This window comes from Halichoerus grypus, chromosome 7 (genome assembly GCF_964656455.1).
Source record: "Halichoerus grypus chromosome 7, mHalGry1.hap1.1, whole genome shotgun sequence".
Lineage (NCBI taxonomy): Eukaryota > Metazoa > Chordata > Mammalia > Carnivora > Phocidae > Halichoerus > Halichoerus grypus.
The window spans coordinates 97,593,769-97,617,182 of NC_135718.1; the positions used below are offsets into that span (position 1 = coordinate 97,593,769).

At 40.0% G+C, this 23,414-nt stretch overlaps 1 protein-coding gene across 4 annotated transcripts in view; it reads left to right on the top strand.

The window, feature by feature from the left end:
- Window positions 1-422: 422 nt before the first annotated feature.
- POU2F1 (POU class 2 homeobox 1) overlaps window positions 423-23,414 on the top strand; it is a 178,913-nt gene continuing 155,921 nt past the window's right edge. For 2 of the 4 annotated variants that reach the window (XM_078077920.1, XM_036076748.2), the window contains exons 1-2: window positions 446-504; window positions 22,746-22,771. Coding sequence is in view for 1 of the 4 variants with exons in the window: in XM_036076745.2 (XP_035932638.1) it covers window positions 444-504 (61 nt within the window). In the remaining 3 variants the exon portion in view is untranslated. Of the gene's footprint in view, window positions 505-22,745; window positions 22,772-23,414 lie in introns of all 4 variants that reach the window. The other 2 variants (XM_036076745.2, XM_036076746.2) reach the window with 2 other exon arrangements.

Below are 23,414 nucleotides of genomic sequence, written 5' to 3' on the forward strand. Positions count from 1 at the left end.
GGAGTAAAGCTGGGAGGGCAGTGAGGCGGGAGAGAGAGGGAGGATTGTAAGAAGGGACGAGCGCTCAACGTACTACACAGGTTACGCTTCAAGAAGAAGCCCAGGGGAGGTAACGCATGCGCCGCCTGCATTTCAGGCGCGTGGAGAAAGTTGCGCATGTGCAGAGCCGAGAGAAAAAAAATGCAGGGAAGGGGTGACTGGCATGTTGAGGGCGCTTTAGCTACTGAAGAGCCACAGCGGCCAGGAGGCGCGTGCGCAGAGCGCCCGAAGGGGTGGGGCTCCTCCAAGGGGTCGGCCTCGCGCGCCCCCTGGCGCGCGCCCGGGGAGAAGAAGGAGCGGGAGGGGGCGGAGAGGAGGGAGGAGGCACGGAGGGCGGGAGGGGGGAGGGGAGCCGGAGCGAGGGAGGGTTTATCGACCGGGCGATTTTGGTTAAAATATTCAAAATGGCGGACGGAGGAGCAGCGAGTCAAGATGAGAGTTCAGCCGCGGCGGCAGCAGCAGCAGGTAATCATTACAGCATTTTACATATTCATATTCATACTCAACCCCGGCTCCCGCTGCCCCCCCCCGCGACTTAGCATAATTTATTAGTACTCAGGATTATTATAATTAACGGCGGGGAGATGGGGGGCCGGGGAGCACGGAGCCCCCGCCGGGCGCCGAGCGGAGGGGGAAAGAGGCTTGGAGCGGCCAGGCGGAGGGGGAAGACAAGGGGCAAAGGGGGCTGCGATCCACCGCCCTCCTCCTGCCCCCGGCCCACCCCGCCGCCGCCGCTGCTCGCCCGCCCGCCCGCCGGCACCGGCCCTCCTCCTCCGCCGGCGGCCGCCGCCGCCGCCTCCTCGCCGCGGTGCCCGAACCCGAGCGGGTCCGCGGCGGGGCCGCGGGGCCGGGGCACAGGGAGAGGACAATAAAGACATTTTACATATTCATAGCCGCTGGGCCGGCGGGGCGCGGGCGGGCGACCCGGCCGGGCGGGCGCGGGGTGGGGGGGGCGTGGAGGGGGATGGAGGTGGTGGAGAGCACAATGCCGGGGAGGCGGCGGGGCCGGAGCGGACACCGGCGGCCGGACAGCCACACGCGCCCCCCCCCCGCCCCGGGAGAGGGCCAGGGCGGGGGAGGGGGGCGCCCGGGGAGAACGTCCTGCCGGCGCCCGCGCCCCGCAGCCGCACGGGGGTCCGAGCGGGGCTGAGCCCGGGGGTCACGGCCCCGGGCACTTCGGCCGCGCCCCGCCTGTCCCCCGTGTGGCGGCCTGACCTGAGCCAGGCCTGCGCTCTAGGTGGGTAGGGGTGAGCGGTCGTGGGCGCTGTGAGGTGGCCTCGGGGCAGCGGGGTTGGGGAGCCCGCGCAGGGGTCCGCTTCGCACCCTCCGGGACGGACAGGGTTGAAAGGCGGCCCTCGTGGAAAGTTCCCCTCGGAGGGGGATGTCCTCTGGGGCAGCCCCATGTGCTCTGGACCATCGGTCAGCAGTCCCTGTAGGTCCTGGAAAAGCCCCCTCTCCCTCGTGGGTCGTACTTTTCTCCGGGGAGTTGGGTTGGAGGTGCCTGGCGTGGTCTGATCTTCATCGCCGCCCTGCCCCTCCCCGCGCCCCCGCCTCTGCGCCCGACCGGGACGGACGCAGCCGGGGGCCCTAGGGGGCCTCTGGCTCCCAGGCCCCAGAAGCACCCGGAGGCCTCTCAAGAACTCGGATGTAGAGAGCTGCCCTCTTGCCCCTGCCCCAGAACCGGCCGGCCTGACAAGTTGATAATATTCTAGATTTCCCCTCTCCTGTTGGGAGTTAGGTAGGGGCGGGGATCCCCCTCCCCGGTTCTGTGGTGGTGGTTTCTTGCTGGGTGCTGGGTCCTCTTTACTCTCTGCTTAGCCGAACCTCTCTCATTTGAATAATGTCTAATTCGGGGAGGTTTATATTATTGAAATGGCCGCCTGGCTTTCCCCGCCTCTCATGTTTAGTAATTCAGACCTTTAATAACAGCCACTCACAGCCCAACGCCGTGTTTATATTTTACATTCGCCCCATGTGCTTTTGTGGTTCGATATGATTCTTTTTTTTTTTTTTCCTTGGCAATCCACGGGGCTCTGAGATCAAACCCAGGCTGTGCTGGGAAGAGCAGGGGGAGAGCTAGGCCTTGGCTCCTCTAGCAGTTGCCTAGGCCTCATTCTCTGCCGCTTGATTTATTTACTAATAACCAAAATGACTTTCCCCCACCAACTTCCATACACATACCCGTACTCCGCGGGCAAAACAAACCCTCCTGGGGCCTTAACCAGCATTAAGGCAGCTCCTAGCTAAGCTTCAATTCTGTCGTGTTTTGTTTTCTCTTAAAAAGACTTTCTTATAGTTTGCAGTAATATTAGGCCTAAGGAAAAAAATTTTTCTCATTTTCAGAGGCGAATGAAACCTATTTTGATTTAATACAAATAAATCACTTTACTTTAGTGATAGTTCTCCCCTGCCCCTTGGCTTCTACCTCCAAGTTAAACACTTTCAGGCTTTGTAAAGGTCTGCAGTATTTGTAAAACCAATAGATTTTTTTTTTTCCCTAGGAGTTGTAGAGTAAGTGTTTTAGAAATTCCAATTAACAGCACTTTCAGAATGTCTCAGTGCTGCATTTCCTTTTCAGCTTCTTCATTCTGATTTAAAATAGGGCTGATATTAATTTTGTGCTATCTCTGTCAAGGTTTGCTTATTTTACCGGTAGCCCTCCTAAAGACAGAAAATGGGGTTGTGTTTTCTTTGAGTGTTTGTGTCATGGTTAAATGAGGGAACATAGAAGAATAAACATAGGCATTGTGTCTACCCTGATCTTGGAACTTATTCTCCTCCCAACACACCCACCTCTCTTGAAGTTGTCAGAATTGATTTTATGTTTTATGTAAAATTAGGACAGTTGGTCTGTGAAAGGCTAACTTTTGTTATTTAGAAGAAACAGTAATTTTCATTTTTTGGTCTTTCCCTTGGTAAAGTTTTCTTTCCTTTTTATTTTATAGTTTTAGTGTGTTTTTTAAAAACATAGTGTTGTTTCTCATTGGTGTTTTTTTTTTTTTTTTTTTTTTACCCCTGCTAGTAAAGTACCAGAGAAGTGTTATTTAGCAGGGATGTGTTAAACCTTTGAAATTAAAAGGCACTTTATGGTCAGTTGCTAGGTACATATTTTGGGAGACATTAGTCTTCAGTTTCATTTGTAACAAAATTGTAGATTTGATGGGCTAACAGCAAGCCAGTTTCACATTACCAGTTCTCATCATTTTTCCTCTTTCACCTCCAGTAGGCAGGCCCTGAATGCAGCAGGAAAAAAATGTGTAGCTTTCATGTGAATGTTCAGGTGAATGACTGCTTTGGAGACCTGAAGCATGAGGTCGAATGGACACAAAGCAGTAATAAGATTTCATGCCTTAAATAGCATATGTTTTTGCACCCGATTCCCAAGATGTGGTCAAACTGATGATGTCATTGGACAGAGGACAAGGTGCAGTTAATTTGATTTATTGTCCTGAGGTGAACTGTAGCAGTGAAACCTTCTCATAGGGAAACCATTTATCTCGGGACAATTTCCTTTATAGCTGCAATTTAACCACTTCCGAGGCTGTAGATATTTTATCCAAGATGATAAAATGTACACTGCATTTTATAAACAAAATTCCACTGTTAGAATTTTTGTAATAGAGAAAAGGATGAGTATTGTTAACTGGCCTTATATTTTGGTTGGCATTCCATGCTATTGTAAAAATTCATTTCCTCAAATTCTCAGAAGGAGACTATGGGTTTTAAGTAAGTATAATCATGGAAGGGATCAATATAAATGCTTATTTTAGAGAGGTTCTTTGTGACCTCCCAAACTCAAGTAAGAAGCTGCCAGGCTAAAGAAGGAGAGATCATTTGCCTTAGAACCTATTTCAGTGAGTAAAGTGAAGTTGAAGAGAATGAAGGCTATATATTCTTTTAGGTTGAAATTATAGTGTTTAAAATAAGGTAGATAACTCGTAAGAAAGCATGTGCTTTGCAAACAATTTTTTAAAAATAAATCGAACTTCTTTTTGGACAGATTTGTGTATTTACTTTGATTAGTGATTTTTAGAATTGTTATGTTGTGAGGTAATGATTCCACCTATGATTTCTGACAGAAGACTCCTTTTAGACATTTTTCATCGTAGTTTTTACCAGTTTATCTTAAAGTGCTGATTAAAATGCTCTGGGAATGTTGTAGGATGCTGTGCTTTATCCCTAAGTCTTCCAAGCTTGATACAGAATTTTAGATTACTTTTAAGCCTTAGTAAGTTTATAATCTGCCTGTCTCCTTAGGCATCTGTCAGGCGGTTTCTCACAAGTTTTCAGAAGATCCACTGTCACTTCCTTCTTAACTTGCCCCACCTATTAATTATAATGGTACTTTTGAGTTTAGGTCTTGAAAATTCATGTGACAGCTGACCAAATGTTTTTAATATCTGAAAGGACCATTCTGCTGCCAAGCTATCATTGTAAAGTAATTTTTAACATCTTTCCCAAACTAATTTCTAATTCCTTTCATTTTGTCATTGTCAAAAATCCCAGTAGTCAAGGAACAGCGAACTATTATTCAGGTTTAAATTGTATAGTATTCTGCCATATTTTTAATTTACTATTCTCTGCATCAATAGGCAGCATAAAGCAGAAGAAATAAATGTGTTTTATTGCTGCCTAGATTGAAGTAATTGTTAATCTGTTATTCATCTGGTCATTGGATTTTGGAATAAGTCTAGGGCTCAGAATGTTAAATTGCTCTTATCAAGCCACCAAAGATGTGTAAAGGAGCCTTGAATCTTAGGCCAGTGCTTCTAACATGATAGAACTAGAAATTTGAATGTTATCTTCCATATGTATTTTGCATTAAAAATGAAATATTTGAAGTTTCTTGAATCTGAATTATTTGATCTTGGATTTGTGTGTGTCTAGGTGTGTGTTTAAGTTGTTTTTTTAAATTGGTCACTCACTTTATGAATGTGTTTCCTTTGTACTAGGAAGACTATAATACTATGTAGTGGTGATTGCCTTATTATTAATGGTTTTTTTGTTTTGTTTTTTGTTGAAAACCCACAGCTCTAGTCTTCGCATATAGGTCTTTCAAGCACTATTAAAAATAATTTTCTTTTAAAATAATGGTATATGGCTGTTATTAACTTCCTTTTATACAATAGTATTTGTTCAATTACACAGTTTTTGTGATTAGTAAATACTTACTATGAAAGCGCAGTTTTAAGCAGGATGTGTTTTCCCAATGGAAGTGATTATGTTTAGAACTATTTAAATAATTGTTTCCCGAACGGAACAAGTCACGGACAAAACATGGTCCTTTTGGGTCATTTATGTTCTTGTTTCTGTTTCGTCTTTTAATGTTAAATGCCTGAGTGAACATGCTTATTACTTATTTCTTCAAGGGAATCCAATGCTAGGTGTTAGAGTTTGGATTTGGTTATACGTCTGTCTTACTTGAGTTTCTGTATCCCTTCTGAATGAATTCTTTCGTCGTCCTCCTCCTCTCTTTTAGGAAACTCTTTGGGCAGGGATTTTGCTTAATTCTTTTATTGTATTGCTTAAATAAGATAAATATCTTTTTGAGGGGAATCAGGGTTGAAAGAGGTAACGATTACAGATCATAGAGAAAAGCAGTTTCCTTATCCATCTTCTGCTCAACATATTTGCACATTATTGACATTTTGTGAATAAAGATAATAATTTTGTGGATTTATATTTCTTCTTAGGTTATTTACACTGATGTGTTATCTAATTGTATCCATGGAAAGAGGCAAGCTTAGGATGCTCCTACTCCGCCATCTTCCCAGCCTCCCTCCTGTATTTCTTTTTAGGAATAAATCTGTTTTATTTTGTACTGCAGTATTTCTATGTTCTAAACTGGCTGTGAGCCTTATACACTCTTTCAGCAGTAATAACAGTGGGACAAAATAGCATGAGTGGAGCCATCGCCTGACTTTCTGATCCATTTACAATATATTTAGAATTTGGAATATGAGAATTATCTTAAGTTTCAGATACTCTGATTTAAAGAAGCTCTTTACATAGTGTGCATGTGTGTTTTTACTAGAGGGTGTTACTGAGCATTTGATAGGTTGTCTTGTTTGTGCTCCCTGGCTGATACAGCTTTGTTTTTTGTTTTCCAATTAAGCAAATATTTAAGTTTTCACCATTGCCTAGATTTTGCTGACAAGACTATTAATGAGCAAAAGAAGAATCAGTAAACCTTTAGATTTATCAGATTTTTTTTTTAAGTACGGTCCAGGAAACTGGATATTCATCCAGAAAAAGGATACATAATATTAATTAAAAAAAAAAAAAAAGAATGTGAAAAGCACAAAACTAAGCTCAATAAGAGTATTGGTAATAGCTTTACTTAGTCTGCAATGCTGAAAGTCATTGAAAGTACAGTTTAATTTGTCACATGATTTATTTCACAATTCTCTGTAACTTTATTGGTTTTTATGTTGGAATCATAACAGTAGTATATAAAGTTAAATCAGTAAAATAATAAAAATTATGGTATTTTTTTTTTTTTGGACTAGTCAGCTTTCTTTTTGCAATAGAAGATATAAACAGGAATGGCTGGGAAATGAACATTATGTTTTTTGTTTAATGTGGTCACCTTAAATAATGGAGTTGTGCTGACTGGCTTTGTAACTTATGGACTGAATATACTTTTTTAGAGAAAAGTGACTTACCTATTTTCTTCTTTTAGTACACTTATTTTAATGGTCTGCTTAATGAAAAAAAGGCCTTTTTTTTTTTTTTTTTTTGCTGATTCATACTGCAGCAAGACAGTATATTATAATCAGTCTTTTAAAAAGAGTTATTTAATTGCTTAGAAAATATATCTGCTGTGTACCCAGACTTATGCCAGTTGTCTTTGGGGATAACAAGGGAAATAAAAGACTCTGTTGTGGAGGAGTTGGTATGTTTTCTTAGCAGGGAAAATTAAAAAACAGTGCATGTAATTATATATTAAAATATGTAGCAGATAAAAATGTTCAGAGTAGAGATCAGGGTGTGTCCAAATTTGTAGGAACCAAAGCATCCTAGAGCTGTTATGGCTGGAAGGTAATGTAGATACCATTTATCCTAAAGCCTTTATAGATGAGGAAATGCTCTCACAGTGGTGTAGTGTCTTGCCTTCAGTCTTAACTCTGAGTTAGGCATCAGAACACAAGACTTCTGACTTTCTAGACTCCTCCTCCCTACACCCCCAATCTCTCCCTCTACTACTTTACTGCCAGTCAGAGAAGACTTTAAGTAGAAGATGAGTCTTAAAGCTGAGCTTAAGAAAGGCAAAAAGAATTTGGAGGAATGGGAAGACAGGGAAGCACATTGCTGGGGAAACGTTGAAGATTGTAGATAAAGAATGAGGCATTTTTTCTATGTGCAGGGAGGCTTTTGGAAGTTTTTGAAGTAAGGAATCCTGTGATAAAAGTGATATTTTAGGATTAATATGGTGGTGTGCAAGATGGTTGGAAATAGGAAGCAGAGACCATCCATGGAAACCAGTAGATAAAAATTGAGGCATGTGGTTTGTTGACTAATTGCTCTACACACTGTTAGAGATACAAACAGGACAGTTACCTGACCTCAACGGGCTTTCAGTCTAATAATGATATTATAAAATAGAGAATCCACGATAAATACGTTGAGGATGTTGTCCAGTTAATCAAACAGAATAAGGACCTTTAGAAGAAATTCTTGCCAGGTCTTTATATTAGGAACTATTTTATTTCTGACCAATGGTTTTGTTTTTAGTCTTCTGGACACTGGATTGTCTAATTGACTTAGTTTCCTTTTAATCAACTGCAGCATTTAGACCAAGTTATATTAACCTGAAAGGTGAGATGGGTAATTATGGTATGAGTTTTTCTTAGCCTCCTCATTCCCAGTTCCATTTTGTGTCCTTAACTTTTGTTTTATATTTCTTTTATTGCTTCCATCTTTAAACTCTTGTTATTTTGTGTTTCATGTGGGCTGCCTTTATGTCCTTTCTGGAGCAAGGCAGGTGTAAATAAAATAAAATTACCATCACCATGACATAATGATAATGTCTGTATTTTTATAGTACTTTAAAATTTATAGCAGCACTCTCATTTTCATTACCTCAGTTGGTCCTTTCAGGCAAGTATTATTATGCCCATTTTATAGTTGAGTAAAATAAAGCCTAGATTAAGTAACTTTCACAAAGTCATGTGCTCAGTAAGCACAGTGTTTGGGGAACAGCAGGACTTCCAGGTTAGTTGTTACTTAGGTTGTACAGTGGGGAGTGGTGGAAGGTAGTTTGGGATTGTTCTGGAGTGCTCGGAATACTCCGCTTTGGTGGTGTAGGAGTTTGGATTTCTTCTGCTAGGCAGTAGGGAGCCATTGAATTTTTTTTTGTTTTGGACTAGCCATGATAAAAGCCCTTAATTTTAAGTGTTTAGCAGCTAGTTAGAGTCAAGGGGGATGCTAAGGTTTTGAACTTAGATTACCAAGAGTAGTGCCGAATCAGCAGAGGTTGGGAGGTTGGAAGAGGGAGCCATTTGGAGAATAGGCAATGAATTCAATTTTGGAAATGTCATTTGAGACATGATTGGGTGGATATTATTAGGTTACAAATTCACTGTGAAGATCAGAACAGTTTTACTGAACTAAATGTGTAATAAACGTACAAATATTAGGATTGAGATTTGTGCTCATGCCACTGTGTGTGTGGACTGAGCTCTGAGTCTGAGCATTGTAAATTCTAGACCTCTCATTTTGACTTTGCCACTGACTTCTGTGGTTGTTTCTCTCAACAATAAGATGGTGATAATACCAGTGTTAGAGTGATGCTGTGGGGAGTAACAAATTGATAGCAGAAGCATTTTTAAAGTACTGTAATAGTTTTTCTTACAGGAGCACAAGAGTAAAATCAGCAATTTTATTACTTGTGTTGCTGTAGAGAAGGAGAAGCTTTAGCTTTAGATTGATTCTGTGGGGCATCTTACTGCAGGTTGTATGTTTCCTTGTGCAGCCAACACCCTGGGAGAGGGAGTATACTCCCCTGCTACTCTTCTGGAAGTTTTACCCAGTGGAGGTGTTGCATTGTAGCAAACATAAACTTCTGTTATCTAGCCCCCATCCCTGCCTATGCATTATCTTATGCTACTTCCTTACAGAGCATGACTCAACAATTCCACCCAGGAAGTCCCCTTTTATAGGCCCACCACAAACACAGTTTCTTTTAGCAGATTTTAATTTTTTAAAAAATCTACCTAAAACTTTGTGTTGAAGAGCTGTTTTGGGAGGGTGGCTGTATTTTAGTCTGATGCTTGTTTGGGCTCTTTTTCATCCTCCCTCCCCACCCCCTATGCGTCCTACTCCACAGTCCCCATCTCATTTTGAAAGTAAACCCACCAGGGATGCCTGGGTGGCTCAGTGGGTTAAGCATCTGCCTTTGGCTCAGGTCATGATCACAGGATGAACCCCATATCAGGGAGAGCCTGCTTCTCCCTCTCCCTCTGCCTGCCGCTCCCCCTGCTTACACACTCATTCACTCTGTCAAATAAATAAATAAATAAATAAATAAATAAATAAATAAATAAATAAATAAAATCTTAAAAAGAAAAGTAAACCCACTGTTTTGGTCAGGCTGGCATTTGGGATGCTCCATGAGAACGTCTGCTCACACTGTCCCCTCCTTTGGAATGTCAGTGTGTGATGTGGTATAGTGAGTTGAGAGAGCTGGGTTCTAGATCACTAATTAGCTTTGTGACTTTGAGACAAGTTACTTCACTGATTTTTTTTCCCCCTCTTCATATTTGTAAATAAGAGAGTTTTCACACTTTTAAAAGTCACTGGAGTTCTTTTTTTTTAATTCTTTTTAAAATGAATTTTAGGCAGAAGCTTATTGTATAAAAGGTAAGAGTGGAGCTGTTCTGATTGAAATAGTTGTCAGGGGCAGGAAAAGCATCCTCCCTCTGTTTTCCATTGTGGCCCTTAAGGCACTTCCACAGGATCCTTGAGGACTCCTGCTGAGCACACTATTTGAAATCTCTTGTCCTTGTTTATCATAAAGGACCTATCTGTTATTCTGTCTCCAAAAATAGCTGATCTCTCAAGCCTTTGCTACTGTCCTAGTTTCTCTGAGTTTAGCACTTAATTTGTGTTCATTTAGCTAATTCAGCACTTCATTATACACAGTCTTATTTTCTTCTCTAATTGAGTTATATAAGTAAATCTTGTCTCCTCTAAGAGCCTTGAGAGGAAGAACACATTGCTAGGGACAGAGTAGACATTTAGCAGATAATGCTTGATTGATTAAATTAGGAGTTCTCAGTCTTTGCTGGGATAAGAATCACCCTTGGAACTTTCTCAACATGCAAAGGCCCGGGCCTTACTCCAGAGTTTTTAATACAGTAGAGATCTGGCCATCCCTAGTTTAAAAAAGTTTTACAAATGATTCAGTAGCATTGAATGATTAGGTTAATTTAAATTAGGATAGTTGCATTCCAAGACTATTGCTTAGACTATTTTGAACAGCGGTTCTCAATGTATCAAAAAGGCTCCATAGTGGAAAGACAAACAGAGCTAGGAAACCTAGGTTCAGGGTGCCTAGGTGGCCCAGTTGGTTAAGCAGCTGCCTTGGGCTCAGGGCATGATCCCAGGGTCCTGGGATCAAGCCCCACGTCAGTGGGGGCTTCTCCCTCTCCCTCTGCCTCTCCCCGACTGCTTGTGCGCTCTCTCTCTCAAATAAATAAAATCTTAAAAAAAAAAATGGAGGAAGTTGAAGTCTTCTTTCAATACCAAAATTTAAAACAAAAAACAGAAAACACCTAGGTCCTTATTCTGTTTGTAGCACTGTGTAGCTTTCTGATGTCTAACTTTTCTGGCCCATAAGATTCTCATGGATAATTTATGGACTGTTTTCATACTTTTTTTTTCTTTTTAAGCTATCTTTTGGGTGAAGGCCAGTAAACACATACTTTGAGTAGCTTGGCTTTCATCTAAATACCATTTTAATAAATATATTAAGAATATAGACTTGATGGGGTGCTTGGGTGGCTCAGTTGGTTAAGCGTCTGCCTTGTCATGATCCCAGGGTCCTGGGATCGAGCCTTGCATAGGGCTCCCCGCTCAGCAGGGAGTCTGCTTCTCCCCTGCCTCTCCCCTGGCTTGTGCTCTCTCTCTTGCTTACTCTTTCTCTCAAATAAATAAAATCTTTAAAAAATACATAGACTGATAAATTATTGAACACTACATCTGAAACTAATGATGTACAGTGAGTTGGCTAATTGAATTTAAATTAAAAAAAACAAAAAACCCCAAACAAAAAAAGAATATAGAGCATGATAGATTTGATCCTATCTTAGCAATAGAGCTCACATGAGAGAGGTAGTCCAGAAAGGTGGTATTTAGATTTTAAACTTGAAACATCTTATTAGAATGTGAATGAACAAGGATACTAAGCTTATGGGGAACTGTAATAGTTCTCAATGTGAGCATGAATTGGATTATAATTAACCAACCTGACTGGTCCTTCTGCATTCACTTAATTCAGTAAATATTTATAGAGCGTCTTTTATTCCTTGCCATTTACCCAACACTGGAAATAGAATAGTGAGTAAGATGGATACAATTTTTGCCTTCAAAGTTTATAATCTGTTGGGCAAGTCATACATTAAATAACACTGTTCCTACATAACTGAGTAAAATACGGGAAATCCAGAGTACTCTGAGTAAGATACGGCCAGAAGCGTAAGATACCTTATGGAACACCTAATCTGGACAAGAGGATTTGGGAAAGGTTCCCCAAGGAAGTGATGTTTACACTGAGACCTGAAGGATGAATGAAAGTTAATCAGTCCAAGGCCAAGTAGGAAGTAGGATTGCAAATGTTCTAAGCAAAGGGCACAGTATATACATTACTCTTGAAACTAGTGAAAACACAGCACTTTCAAGGAACTCAAGTTTGGTCTGTCTAGGAAAAGTAAGATTTAGCTGAAGAGCTGAAGATTATTTTATTATAAGGCTATTTTTATATGATCTTTGTCCTTTTTAATGGCCAAATACACTTCATACCCTCCACCAAGTGTATTAATTTCCAGTGACAATAATAACATTTACTGAGTCTTTGTGCCAGTTAAAAAATGCTTTATATGCATTTTTGCATTTATCTTCACCATGACCCATGAGGTGTGTGCGGTTGTCATCCTCATCTTTCACGTGAGGAAACTGTGGTTTAAGGAGGGTGAGTGGCGCATCTAGGTCTCTGACCTGTTTTGATTGTGGCAGTAGGCAATTAAGAGAATTATCATGCTCTTAACCAGTAAATTCTGTTTCGAGTCACTTGGATGATGAAGTATGTAGCAACTGTTTATCCTTAGTGCACTTACACGGTTTCCAAGCCCAAATTGTATGGTCTAGAGCCAATTGTATATTCATCTCTATCTTGCTATTTGGAGAGATGGACAACTGATTACTGCATCTATTGTTAACTTAGCTTTCAGGTATCTCCAGATGTTGATTATTAAAAATATTCTGCAGGGCGCCTGGCTGGCTCAGTCAGTTAAGCATCCAGCTCTGTGCTCAGTGCAGAGTCTGCTTGTCCCTCTCTCTCTACTCCTCCCCCTGCTCTCTCTCTCTTTTTCTCTAAAATAATAAATAAAATCTTTAAAAAATATTTTGAAACTGTACAGACTGCTGAATCCAGTAATCCATAAATCCTGAACAATTTGGATTTCTGTTAAGAATTTAAAACTGAAGCTATTTGCAGATGTTAACATTCAGATAATTTTTATTTGGGGAATTGTTTATTTTATATTTTTTCATGACCCAGTTTGCTACTTAGGAAATTAGGACTTACACTGTTGCATATTATTTTGATTAACATGTCTTTAAAATATTTTACAGAGAGGGAGGCAAACCATAAGAAACTCTTGACTTTAGAGAACAAACTGAGGGTTGCTGGAGGGGAGGTGGTTGGTGGGGATGGGCTAAATGGGTGATGGGCATAAAGGAGGGCACTTGTTATAATGAGCACTGGGTGTTATATGTAAGTGATGGATCACTAAATTCTACTCCTGAAACTAATATTACACTATATATTAACTAACTTGAATTTAAATAAAATCTTGGAAGAAAATATAAATAAAATATTTTAATGTTTAATGAGTTGTGACTTAAAATTGATGTACAGGGAAATACCATGCATTTGTTTACCATTCCCTTTACCCCTTACCAAGCTGTTACTAAACCAGGGGTGTAGCTTTCAGTTGAGGAAACATGGCCGTTGATCATTGTTTCTGATAAGTTAGTCATTTAATAGTATTGGTGTTCTCAATCATATATATATACCCTGTTTAGTCTTGCCCAGTGTCACCCTGTTTAGTTGTTATGCTGTTTGTATCTGAAATATTTTTCTTTACACTGCCTTGCTGAGAGCCACTCTCCCCCACCCCCACTCCCCTGGTGCTTTCTCATGCAGTCAGCCAAGAATGCTGTTTAGGGAGACTAATATATATACACTTATATACCGATCAGTTAGAAAGGAATTGGTGAAAATCCTTTGATGTCATGATAGACATTGTAAACATCACTATAGCCTGGGAAGACAAATTAATAATTTAACGAGTATTGCTGTAAGAAATCATGTTGTGAATTCAGGGACTTAGACTACAGTGTCAGAGCCATTGCCAGCTCATGATGCTGGAATCTTGTCTTATCAGTAACGTAATGCTGTAAGGACCAGTATGATGTTGGTTCAATTATTGAGCCCCTTTCTGGAATGTGCTCGTGAGTATGTGCAGACACATGCCCACTAGTGCATAGTGCATCACCCCCGATGTGCCTGACCCCTCGTGTCTGTGCACATAATTTTAAAAAGGAATCATAGTGTACATCTGTTACGTAACCTCCCTCCCTCCTCTTTTCTTAAATTTTTGCAAGGCTCCCTATTTAGGATTTGTTCAGGTCAGTAAAATAAACTTTTTTTTTTTTTATTTGCTAGGTGTAACCTTTGGGAAATTTCAAGGCTAACTTTCTTTCTTCACTTTTTTTTTTTTTTAAGATGTCTCAACTTTATTTAGTTGAATAACTTCTAGGGGCATAAATAACAAATGACAAATTAATTGTTGAATTATGACTCAGGGTGACCATAGCGGATCAAGGGTGATTCTTAGGTTAAACAGAGAGGCCCAGTGAAGTCAGGAGAGGGGCAATTTTTACCTTGTCTTATAAAACTAGAAAATACGGACATGGCTTCAGGTTTCAGTTCTTCAAAACTAACATAACCTGCCTTTTTTTTTTTTTTTTTTTAAAGATTTTATTTATTCATTTGAGAGAGAAAGAGTGCGGGGGAGGGGAGAGGAAGAGAGAGAAGCAGACTCCCCACTGAGTAGGGAGCCCTGACATGTGGGGCTTCATCCCAGGATCCTGAGATCACGATCTGAGCCTAAATCAAATCAAAAGTCAGACGGTCAACTGACTGAGCCACCCAGGCGCCCCATAACCTGCCTTTTTTATCTAACAGTTGTTCATGAGTATTCTTCCACATCTCCCCTCATCCTTTTCAATGTTTACAAGGTATTTTATTGTATAGGTGGACCAACTAATTTACGGACCAACTAATTTACTTGATCCTTTTGATATGTTAGATTTTTTTCCCCCATAGTTATAAGCATCCATCTATATGTGTGTGTGTGTTTTTAAGATTTTATCCAACACGGTGCTCAAACTCACAACCCCAAGATCGATGTGCATGCTCCACCCACTGAGCCAGCCAGGCGTCCCTATAATATTTTATTTTTTTTAAATAAATTCTTAGTAATAAGAATTGTAGGATAAAAAAATTATGGCTTTAAAAATTTTAGCTATGTTGTCATTGTATATTTTTACCCCCACAGTATATATTTTATCTGCAGCATTTAATAGTACCAGTTTCCCCACAAGGTCTTTTAAATTTTTGTTATGTTGATAGATGAAAAATATTAACATATTTTCATTTTCATATTTTTACTGTAAGTTGGGCATCTCTTTAAATTTTTTTCTTTTTCTGTATATTTTTCAAATGTAAAACAGTGATTTTTTTCTTGCTGTATTGTACTGGTTCCAGCCTTTCAGAATACTTGTGGTTTTCCTGAAAATTTATAATTTAAATATTCTCTTTCCATGAGTACCTCCCCGTTCTTCCATCTAATTAATTCTTACCCATCTTTTGAGAAGTAGTTTAGGGATGAGAGAAGAGATTGGGTCACCTGCTGGGAACTCTTCAACTTCCCTACTCCCTTCCCCATTTCCCCAGACTTTCAAAGTCCGAGTCAGAGTTAGAGACCTTTTCTCTGTTTCTATACATCCTATTCAGCCATCTATGGTAGCACTTTTAATTACTGGTGAACTTGTTTCTCTTTTCCAGAATAGCCTAAGCTCTGTGAGGTTAAGGACTGCATTTTGTCCCTGACATTTAACTCATGCTTCCTATGTATTTGGTGCCTAACAAGGATGTGTTTGTTTTCTCCTTTTACAGAATTAATTTTACATCTGTTACACCAAACAGCATTTTAAACACTGACCTATATAAACTCCCTAATAAGATAAAGCAAAGACAAAAGCATCATCTTAGAAACAACACCATCACTTAACAGTCTTCAGGCGTTATTGCAGTTTAACTTTCATAATTTTGACAACGTAGACAACTAGTTTTAACAAAGAACACTTAAGCAGATATGACTGCTTTATTAGGTAAGAATTTTACCGACGTTACCTATATTACGGTGGAGCTGATCTTCCCCAGGCTGTACGGTGCGGGGAAAGCTGTGGCCCTTTCCGCTGCCCTTGGCCCGCACGTGTCAGCCCTGGCATCTCCCAGTGCTGGGGGACTGGTTTGGTGATGCACGGGGGTGGGGGGAGGGCAGGATTTCTTCTGAGAGCTTTACGGCGTGGACCAGTGAGGATAACCTCTGAGATTTTGTATGTGGAATCCTCACCAACCCTGTAAGACCTGGGGACTCTCAGAGCCGCGTAGCGGGGTCCAGCTCGCTCCTGGGCAACCCCGAAGGCTTCGAGCAGACGGGCTGGTTTACACCGCCGTGGCCAGGCCTGCCGTGGGTGGCGCCTTAGGAACTGGGCGTCTGCGGCCGCGGTGCCCCGGAACCGCCCGTGCGACCTGGCCTGGCCGGGTGGGCGGGGCCGGGAGTGCGGAGCGGCGGGCCGCCTGCCCCCCCCACCCCCGGTCCGCAGAGCCGAACCTCCTGTGCGCTTGGGAGCGCCCATCTTGGCTTCGCTTCAGCGGATGGCCGCTGCCAGCCGGGGAGGGTCGACAAGTGTTGATGGAGTGGTGTTTTGATTTTCACATTTTCTTCTATTAGTGTACTTCTAGTGGAAGAGGAGAATGAACTTGTATCCTTAGGAGAGCCTGGGGTTATCACAAAATGAAAAAATGCCATGGCCCATGTAATCTAAAATTAGTAATTATGAATTCTTTATTCTCTTTCGTAACGCACTGGTGTTTGTTTTATATATCAAATATTTAAAATTATACAACTGTGAGTAAAATTTACTTTCCAAGGAGATCTAGCATGTTTATCCTGTGCCTTCGACTACTCTCTCAGTGAACCTTGCTATATTGATCTCCCGCCATGAGAAGCACATAGGGAAGTGAAAAGAGCTCTGTCTCTGGAACTGGACAGATCTGGGTTGGAATCTTGGCTTTGCCATTTACTGGCTGTGGGCCAATGGGCTAGTTATTTAGCGTCTTTGTAGTATTCTACAGAATAATTTATTTCGTTTAACAAGTTTATGCATAGCATATATTTTCTGAATGCTTACCGTTTGCAAGGCACTCTTCTGAGTTTGTGTTGGTAATGGCCATAGTGCTTGCCTTTATGGAGTATCCCATGTGCCAAGGTTCTCTTCTCTGTGGCTGTTACACATTTGCTCTCTTTCCCTCTGTGGCTGTTACACATTTGCTCTCTTTCCCTGGGTCTTTCCCTAGCTAATTTCCCTTCCACTTAGCAGAACTTCAGTGACAGCCAAGTCTTACTAATCTGGAACCAGCTTGTATGCAGACTAACCATTGTTTAAAGGAAATAGTGCATTTTTGAAAGAATAAAAAATGATCGGCAGAAACATCTACATATTCTAAGTGATCTCTCATTGACTCCTGTATGGTAATCAATAAATGCTAGCTGTATTTATCATCTTGATAGTCAGATCCTTTTTCTAGCCATCTATTAGCTGTTCAGTCAGAGAGAGGGGACAGTTTGTAGTCTGGGTAGGAACTGGTCAGCTCTGGCACTGTGATCTTGGAGAGCAGAATCATAAACTTAACTTTGGTTAAGTTTACAGTCATTTTTTAATTTGTCTCATTTCATTTGTCTAATTTATATAAATAAGTAAATTATTTGGGATATTCCCTCATCTTTTCTCTGTACCCCTTCTTAATTTCCCTTCCCTCTTTCCCCAGTTAATTGAGAGTTGGCTGGATTTTATTTTTTCAATCCATACATCCTATTCTCCAAATCCTTCCTCTCCCTTGACTTCTCATGTGACTCTTTTTTCCTGACCCCTTAAATTTAAAAAGACAGTTGTTCTTATGATGCGTTAATGCAGACTCTCCATTTGTTTCATTTTGTCCCCTCCCTGCAAATTTAAGGTGTTTTTTAAAGATTCATAAACTAGCAAGAAATGCAAAATAAAGATGTAAAATAAAATCAAAGGCCTAATATAAAAATCTAATATTTGCTTTCAGTGGAGCATAAATATTTCTCTAAACTTCATATTAGATGGTGCAAAAAAAAAACCTAGTCCATTTATGCCCGTGACATTTAAAAGCAAACACACTTTTGTTTTAAGAAAAGCACAGTTCCTTGACACTAAGATTAGAAGGAAATTTCTCCTCTGAGGCCCTATAAACAGGACCCCATGTTGTGGAATGATCAGTGGCCTCATTGTAGCAAATTTCGTAATGCCCCTCTATAGGCCAAACATAACCAGAGGACCTCAAATAAACGCATTTGTGTGGTGGAGAGGTGAGGATGATTCAAAACAGAGTCTCAGCTAAAAGAGGAAGAGATTTTGGAATAATTAGAAGGGTAGAGGTAGTGTGTATCCTTTAGTCAATCTTCTATAAATATTCCTTCTCTGAACTTTATGTTGAGGAGGGAAGTGTATCTGTATTCACATTAGTACAGGAGTATTGGCAGTAAGAAGTTTTTTCATAATAAATATTGGGCTGCACTGGGTTTGAAATTCTGTTTGTTCGTACTTATTATTGAAGGTGGAGAGAGAGAGAAGGCGGTCTTGTTCGGGAAGACTAGTCGGCTACTCAGGTGGCCCCTCAAAGGGTGTTACCGCATTGGCAGGCTCATTGGCAGGCCTCCTTCTAACCAAATACAGGATCAGACAAATAGAAACAATGCTTGCTGGTGTTAACCTATCAAGAGAAATATACTTGCATGGTGGACTAGAATTGTTGGCCATTCAACAGTATGTAATCTTGCTTTAGGAGAAGCCAAATTATAATCAGAAGAGTTGCTTAATGACTCTTCCTTGGTGAAGGCCAAGGAAATTAATTAATTATGCTAATAGTCAGGACATACCTTTTCTGCTGGCTAAGGTGTATTTTGCCCTGAACAGTGCTGAGCACATCCTGAAAATTTTTCTTTTCTAGGCTTCCTTTTCCTTTTGTCAATCCAGGCACTGTCCTCTAAAAACATTGTTTGCCACTGACAGAGAAAACTTGGTTAAATAGTCAACTTAAAAGGTGTTACAAATAAGGGAAAAGGTTGATATTTGATATTTGGATTACGTGTTCAACTCCTCATGTTGTCCTTGTTTGCCAAGCTGTTAAGGCATAGTTAGCTCTCAGTTCTAATAAATATGTTTATGTTGGATAGTTTTTACTGCTTTGCCAGAGTAAAAGAACATAGCTAAAAGTGCTGCCCATAGGCAGCAGTTTAGGGGGTAATTTTAATGCATAGACAGGTGTACACATGCCTAATAAACTGCTCTGGTGGCTTAATGGTCGTATTTTGGCATTGTAGCCAAATTTGATACTCCCATCCCACCTTTCCCTTTTACTTTCATTCTAGCAGGTGCTGGGAATGCTAGAAGCAGAATACATAGCTGCTTGAACAACAATATGCTTTGAAAAGTGATCACTTTAATGCAGACATGGAAGTTTCCTGTCAGCATTAAACCAGAGTTTAGGAGCCTGGAATGATTGAAATTGACATTAGGTAGAGGGACAGGGTGGTATTAGGGCAGTTGGCCGTCTGTTTGAAAAAAGAATTTGTATGTCAGGGTCATTCCTTATGCCATACACCAAAATGAGTTCTGGAGAGATTAAAGATTTAAATGTTTAAAGAAAAACTCAGAAAAGTACTAGGACAAACGTAGGGATAATTTTAATTTAGTTTTGGGAATGGAAAGCCTTTTTTTTTTTTTTTAAGATCATTTATTTATTTATTTGACAGAGACACAGCAAGAGGGAACACAAGCAGGGGGAGAGGGAGAGGGAGAAGCAGGCTTCCCGCAGAGCGGGGAGCCCGATGTGGGGCTTGATCCCAGGACCCTGGAATCATGACCTGAGCTGAAGGCAGACGCTTAACGACTGAGCCACCCAGGCGCCCCATGGAAAGCCTTTTTGACGTGACACACAACTCATAAAAGATTTGATAGATTTAACTGTGTAAAATATGTAAGGTTCTACCTGCCAAAAGAATCCACAGATATAAATAAGGTATGTAATGTGTGGAGAAAATATTAGTAGCTTATATGATAGAGTTAATTTTTTTTTTTTTAAAGATTTTATTTATTTATTTGACAGAGACACAGCGAGAGAGGGAACACAAGCAGGGGGAGTGGGAGAGGGAGAAGCAGGCTTCCCGCGGAGCAGGGAGCCCAATACCGGGAGCCCAATGCAGGGCTTGATCCCAGGACCCTGAGATCACAACCTGACCCGAAGGCAGACGCTTAACGACTGAGCCACCCAGGCGCCCCTAGAGTTAATTTTTTCTTAATGTATTAAATACTCTTAGACATCCAAAATAAATGACAAATATCTCAAGAGAAAAATGGTCAAAATATGAATAGCCAGTTCACTTAGGAGTATAAATGTTTCAATCCTGATTCTCAGCTGCAAAGACAGAACCTTCTTCAAGTCAGAAAGAAAAAAATGAAAGGATGAAGAAATTGGAAGATGTGTGCTTTGGGTGGGGTAATGGGGAAATTAACATATTAGGGGAAAGAATAGAGTTGAAATGAATTCTGGCAATTATTTAGAGGTAATTTATGAGTGTTTTATATACTTGGTAACTTTATTGCTTTAAAGGAGGAGAAAAATATTTAAAATCAGGCAGTAGTTAAGTAGTGAAGGGATTCCTGCCATTTCTGACTTAATATATGGGACAACAGATAAGTGACTTGGGTTTATGCCTTGCCTGAGCTTGTGCAGTAATTGTTAATTTGTACCAAGAAAAGTGTCTCACAGATAATTGAAAGTCATCTGTTGTTTTAACTCACTTTTTCTTGTGCTGCTGCATAGAAATATTTAATAAATGCTTCCAGTGTCCTGATGAAGGTACTGTTTTTGTGGTGGTTTGAAGCCCTACCTGAGTTTTTCAACATTATGTTTATGGGAATTTCCATTCTGATTCAGAACTCAACTCTGGTACTTTTGAGTTAGGGGACTCCTTGTTTTGTAATGAAATTGTCACCCAGGAGATAGGAGTTAACTGGCAGTCCTCCTTCTCTCCTCTTTCTCATTGGCCAGTATAAAGCAATAACCTTAGCACAGCATCTCTTCTGTTATGACCTACTTGTCTTCTCCAGGCATGACTCCAAATGGTCTACAGAATCTTTTTTCTAGTGCCAGGTGGAATAACTCCTCTAAAGAGGAGTCAGAAATCTCCTTGCTTCTAGGTACTGCTGGGTTGTAAACATAGTGATATCAGCAAAGTTAATTGAGCAGATGCAGTGATGCTGTTATAAGAATTTTAAAGCAAAATTTGCTATAAGTAGATAAGTTAACAGCAAGTTTTGTTGCTTGAGCTAAAAAATTAATTAACAATCTCAATTGGCGGTATTAGCTTAAGATGGAATGGTTCTGTGTTATGTAAAATAATTTATCAGGTTTGTTTTTAGCTCATGTGCCAGTCACTGTTTTTGTTTTTTGCCTCATTTAATCCTCACCTCAGCACTACAATGTACTTAATGTTATCTGTGTTTTATAGATGTGGAAACTGAAGCACAGGGAAGTTATGTAATTTTCCAGTGTTAATGAGGAATTGATGAACTTAAAATAATTTAAGAGTATTGCTTCCAGTTTCCAGCTAACTTTAGTTGACTTCCTTATTTGATTGGTTAAGGAAGATATTAACAGCAGAAAATCTGGTAACTGTCAATTGCTTTTTTCAAAGATTTGGAAATGAAGTTATCTGTTGAGTGTTTTTTAGGAATAATTACGCATTTAAGCGCTGCTTACTCCTTTGCACTTGTATAAAGTATTGTGGACATTAATTGTGGATGAAGTAAGAAGCCCCAGCTTTAATACTTTTTGTTTGGGGCATTGAGGTATCAATTCTGAGTTGTTCAGCCTATCTAGTGACAGTCAAAGTAAATGCCATGATGAATGTAACTTTCAGTACTACGAACAGTGATAGAAGAGAAACAGTAGGACATGGACATCTTTAAAAAGTATGTGTGTGCCAAGCTTTATGGTCTGGACCTCTGGAAGAGCTGTTTGCCCTTGATAATTCTGAAAGACTGTTAAAACTGGTATTTGAAAAACAATGAAAAGCTCATGTTGTAAGAACCCAAATCACAGAACTTTCTTACACTGGTGACGTGTCGAAACAGTAAATGCTTGAGTCTATCTCACAAGATGGTCTGAGCTATAGAATTGACTAGATTTTGTCCTGAGATAGATGAGAAAAACAAATGGATGCTTTTTTTCCATAGCTTAACTTTTACTTATGTACCCTTTATGTAAAATTAATCCAAATCAGGAACCATAACTTAACTGATTTATGTGGACCCAACCTTTCATATTTGGAATTGTTACTTGTTTTTATTAGCAGAGTAACAAAAAATGAAAAACCTTCATGAGTTTGTAGTAATTGTTTTGCTGTGAATTGAAACTTTGGATATAGTAATATATTTATGATATCTGCTTTTGATAGGATAAATATATCTCTACATGAATAATCAATTAAGAAATTGGTCTGTCAGTCATACTTATTAATGTGCAAACATAATCTCTCTTTCTCTTTCTCTCTCGTTCCTTAGTATCCCAAAATGAATTCTTTCTTTATTTGTGTTGAATTTTGAGGAATTGTCTCTGAGTTGAGAAAGGATCTGTTATTCTTTAGTGCTTCTATATAACTTACGTTTGCCTGCTGCTGCTTTCATCTCTCCTTTATTTTTTAACTTGGGGCATTATTGCATGGTAATTAAGAATACTAGCCCAGGAATCTGACAAATTGATGTTTGAATATCTGACCAGTAACTTTCTTCCTTCAGCAAATATTCCAATGCTTACTGATGGAGCCACTATTTTAGGCACTTAAAAAAAAAAAGAAAGAAAGAAAGAAACTAGGCTCTGAGAATTTACCTGTAAAAATCCTTCCTTACATAGCTATGTTTAGTATTAAATGTGGTAATAATGTACATAAATTGCTGAGCACATTGCCTGGAAATTGGAATCCAAAAATTTTTCCTACCCCAGAACTTGTAAATTTATATAAGCTCTTTCTTCTTATTATTTTCAGATCTTTTGATGACTTGGAACCTCATGGTAAAAACGCAAGTGTAAACAAGTGCTGTAATTTTTAATGTGTCATACAAAGTTACAAACATACAAAGCAAATGATTATCCATATTTAAAAAGGATCCTTTGATTTTAAAATGTTGTCAATAGATAAGCAGTAAACTGTGGAAGACAAAGTTTTCTGATATCAAATAAAACAACACAGTCAACACCATGTTTAGTGTTATATAACTTTTATTCTTTGCAAAGTAGATTTTAGTTTTCATTTTATTTTTTTAAAAGATTTATTCCAGGGCGCCTGGAGAGAAAAGAAAAATGTTAAGAAAATCATAAGGAAGAGAAAACACATTTACAGTACTGTACAGATATTTATTGAGAAAAAATCCGCATATAGGTGGGCCGGGCCAGGACAGGAGTGAGGGGCCTGGCTGGGGAATGGCCATGTTCTGCAGCCTGGTGGCCTTGGCTCAGCAGGGGCAGCTGCAGGGTGGCCTGAGGCAACAGCAGCTACTGACCTCCAGAGTGGGATACTGCACCTTGCAGGGATCCTAATATTACATATTTATTACATAGCTGTTTTCCAGTGGCATCTTTAAGGAAATGACACAAACATAACAGGAAGAATAGCAAATGTTATAAAAGCCAAAACATCTCTGAAATTTATCATAGC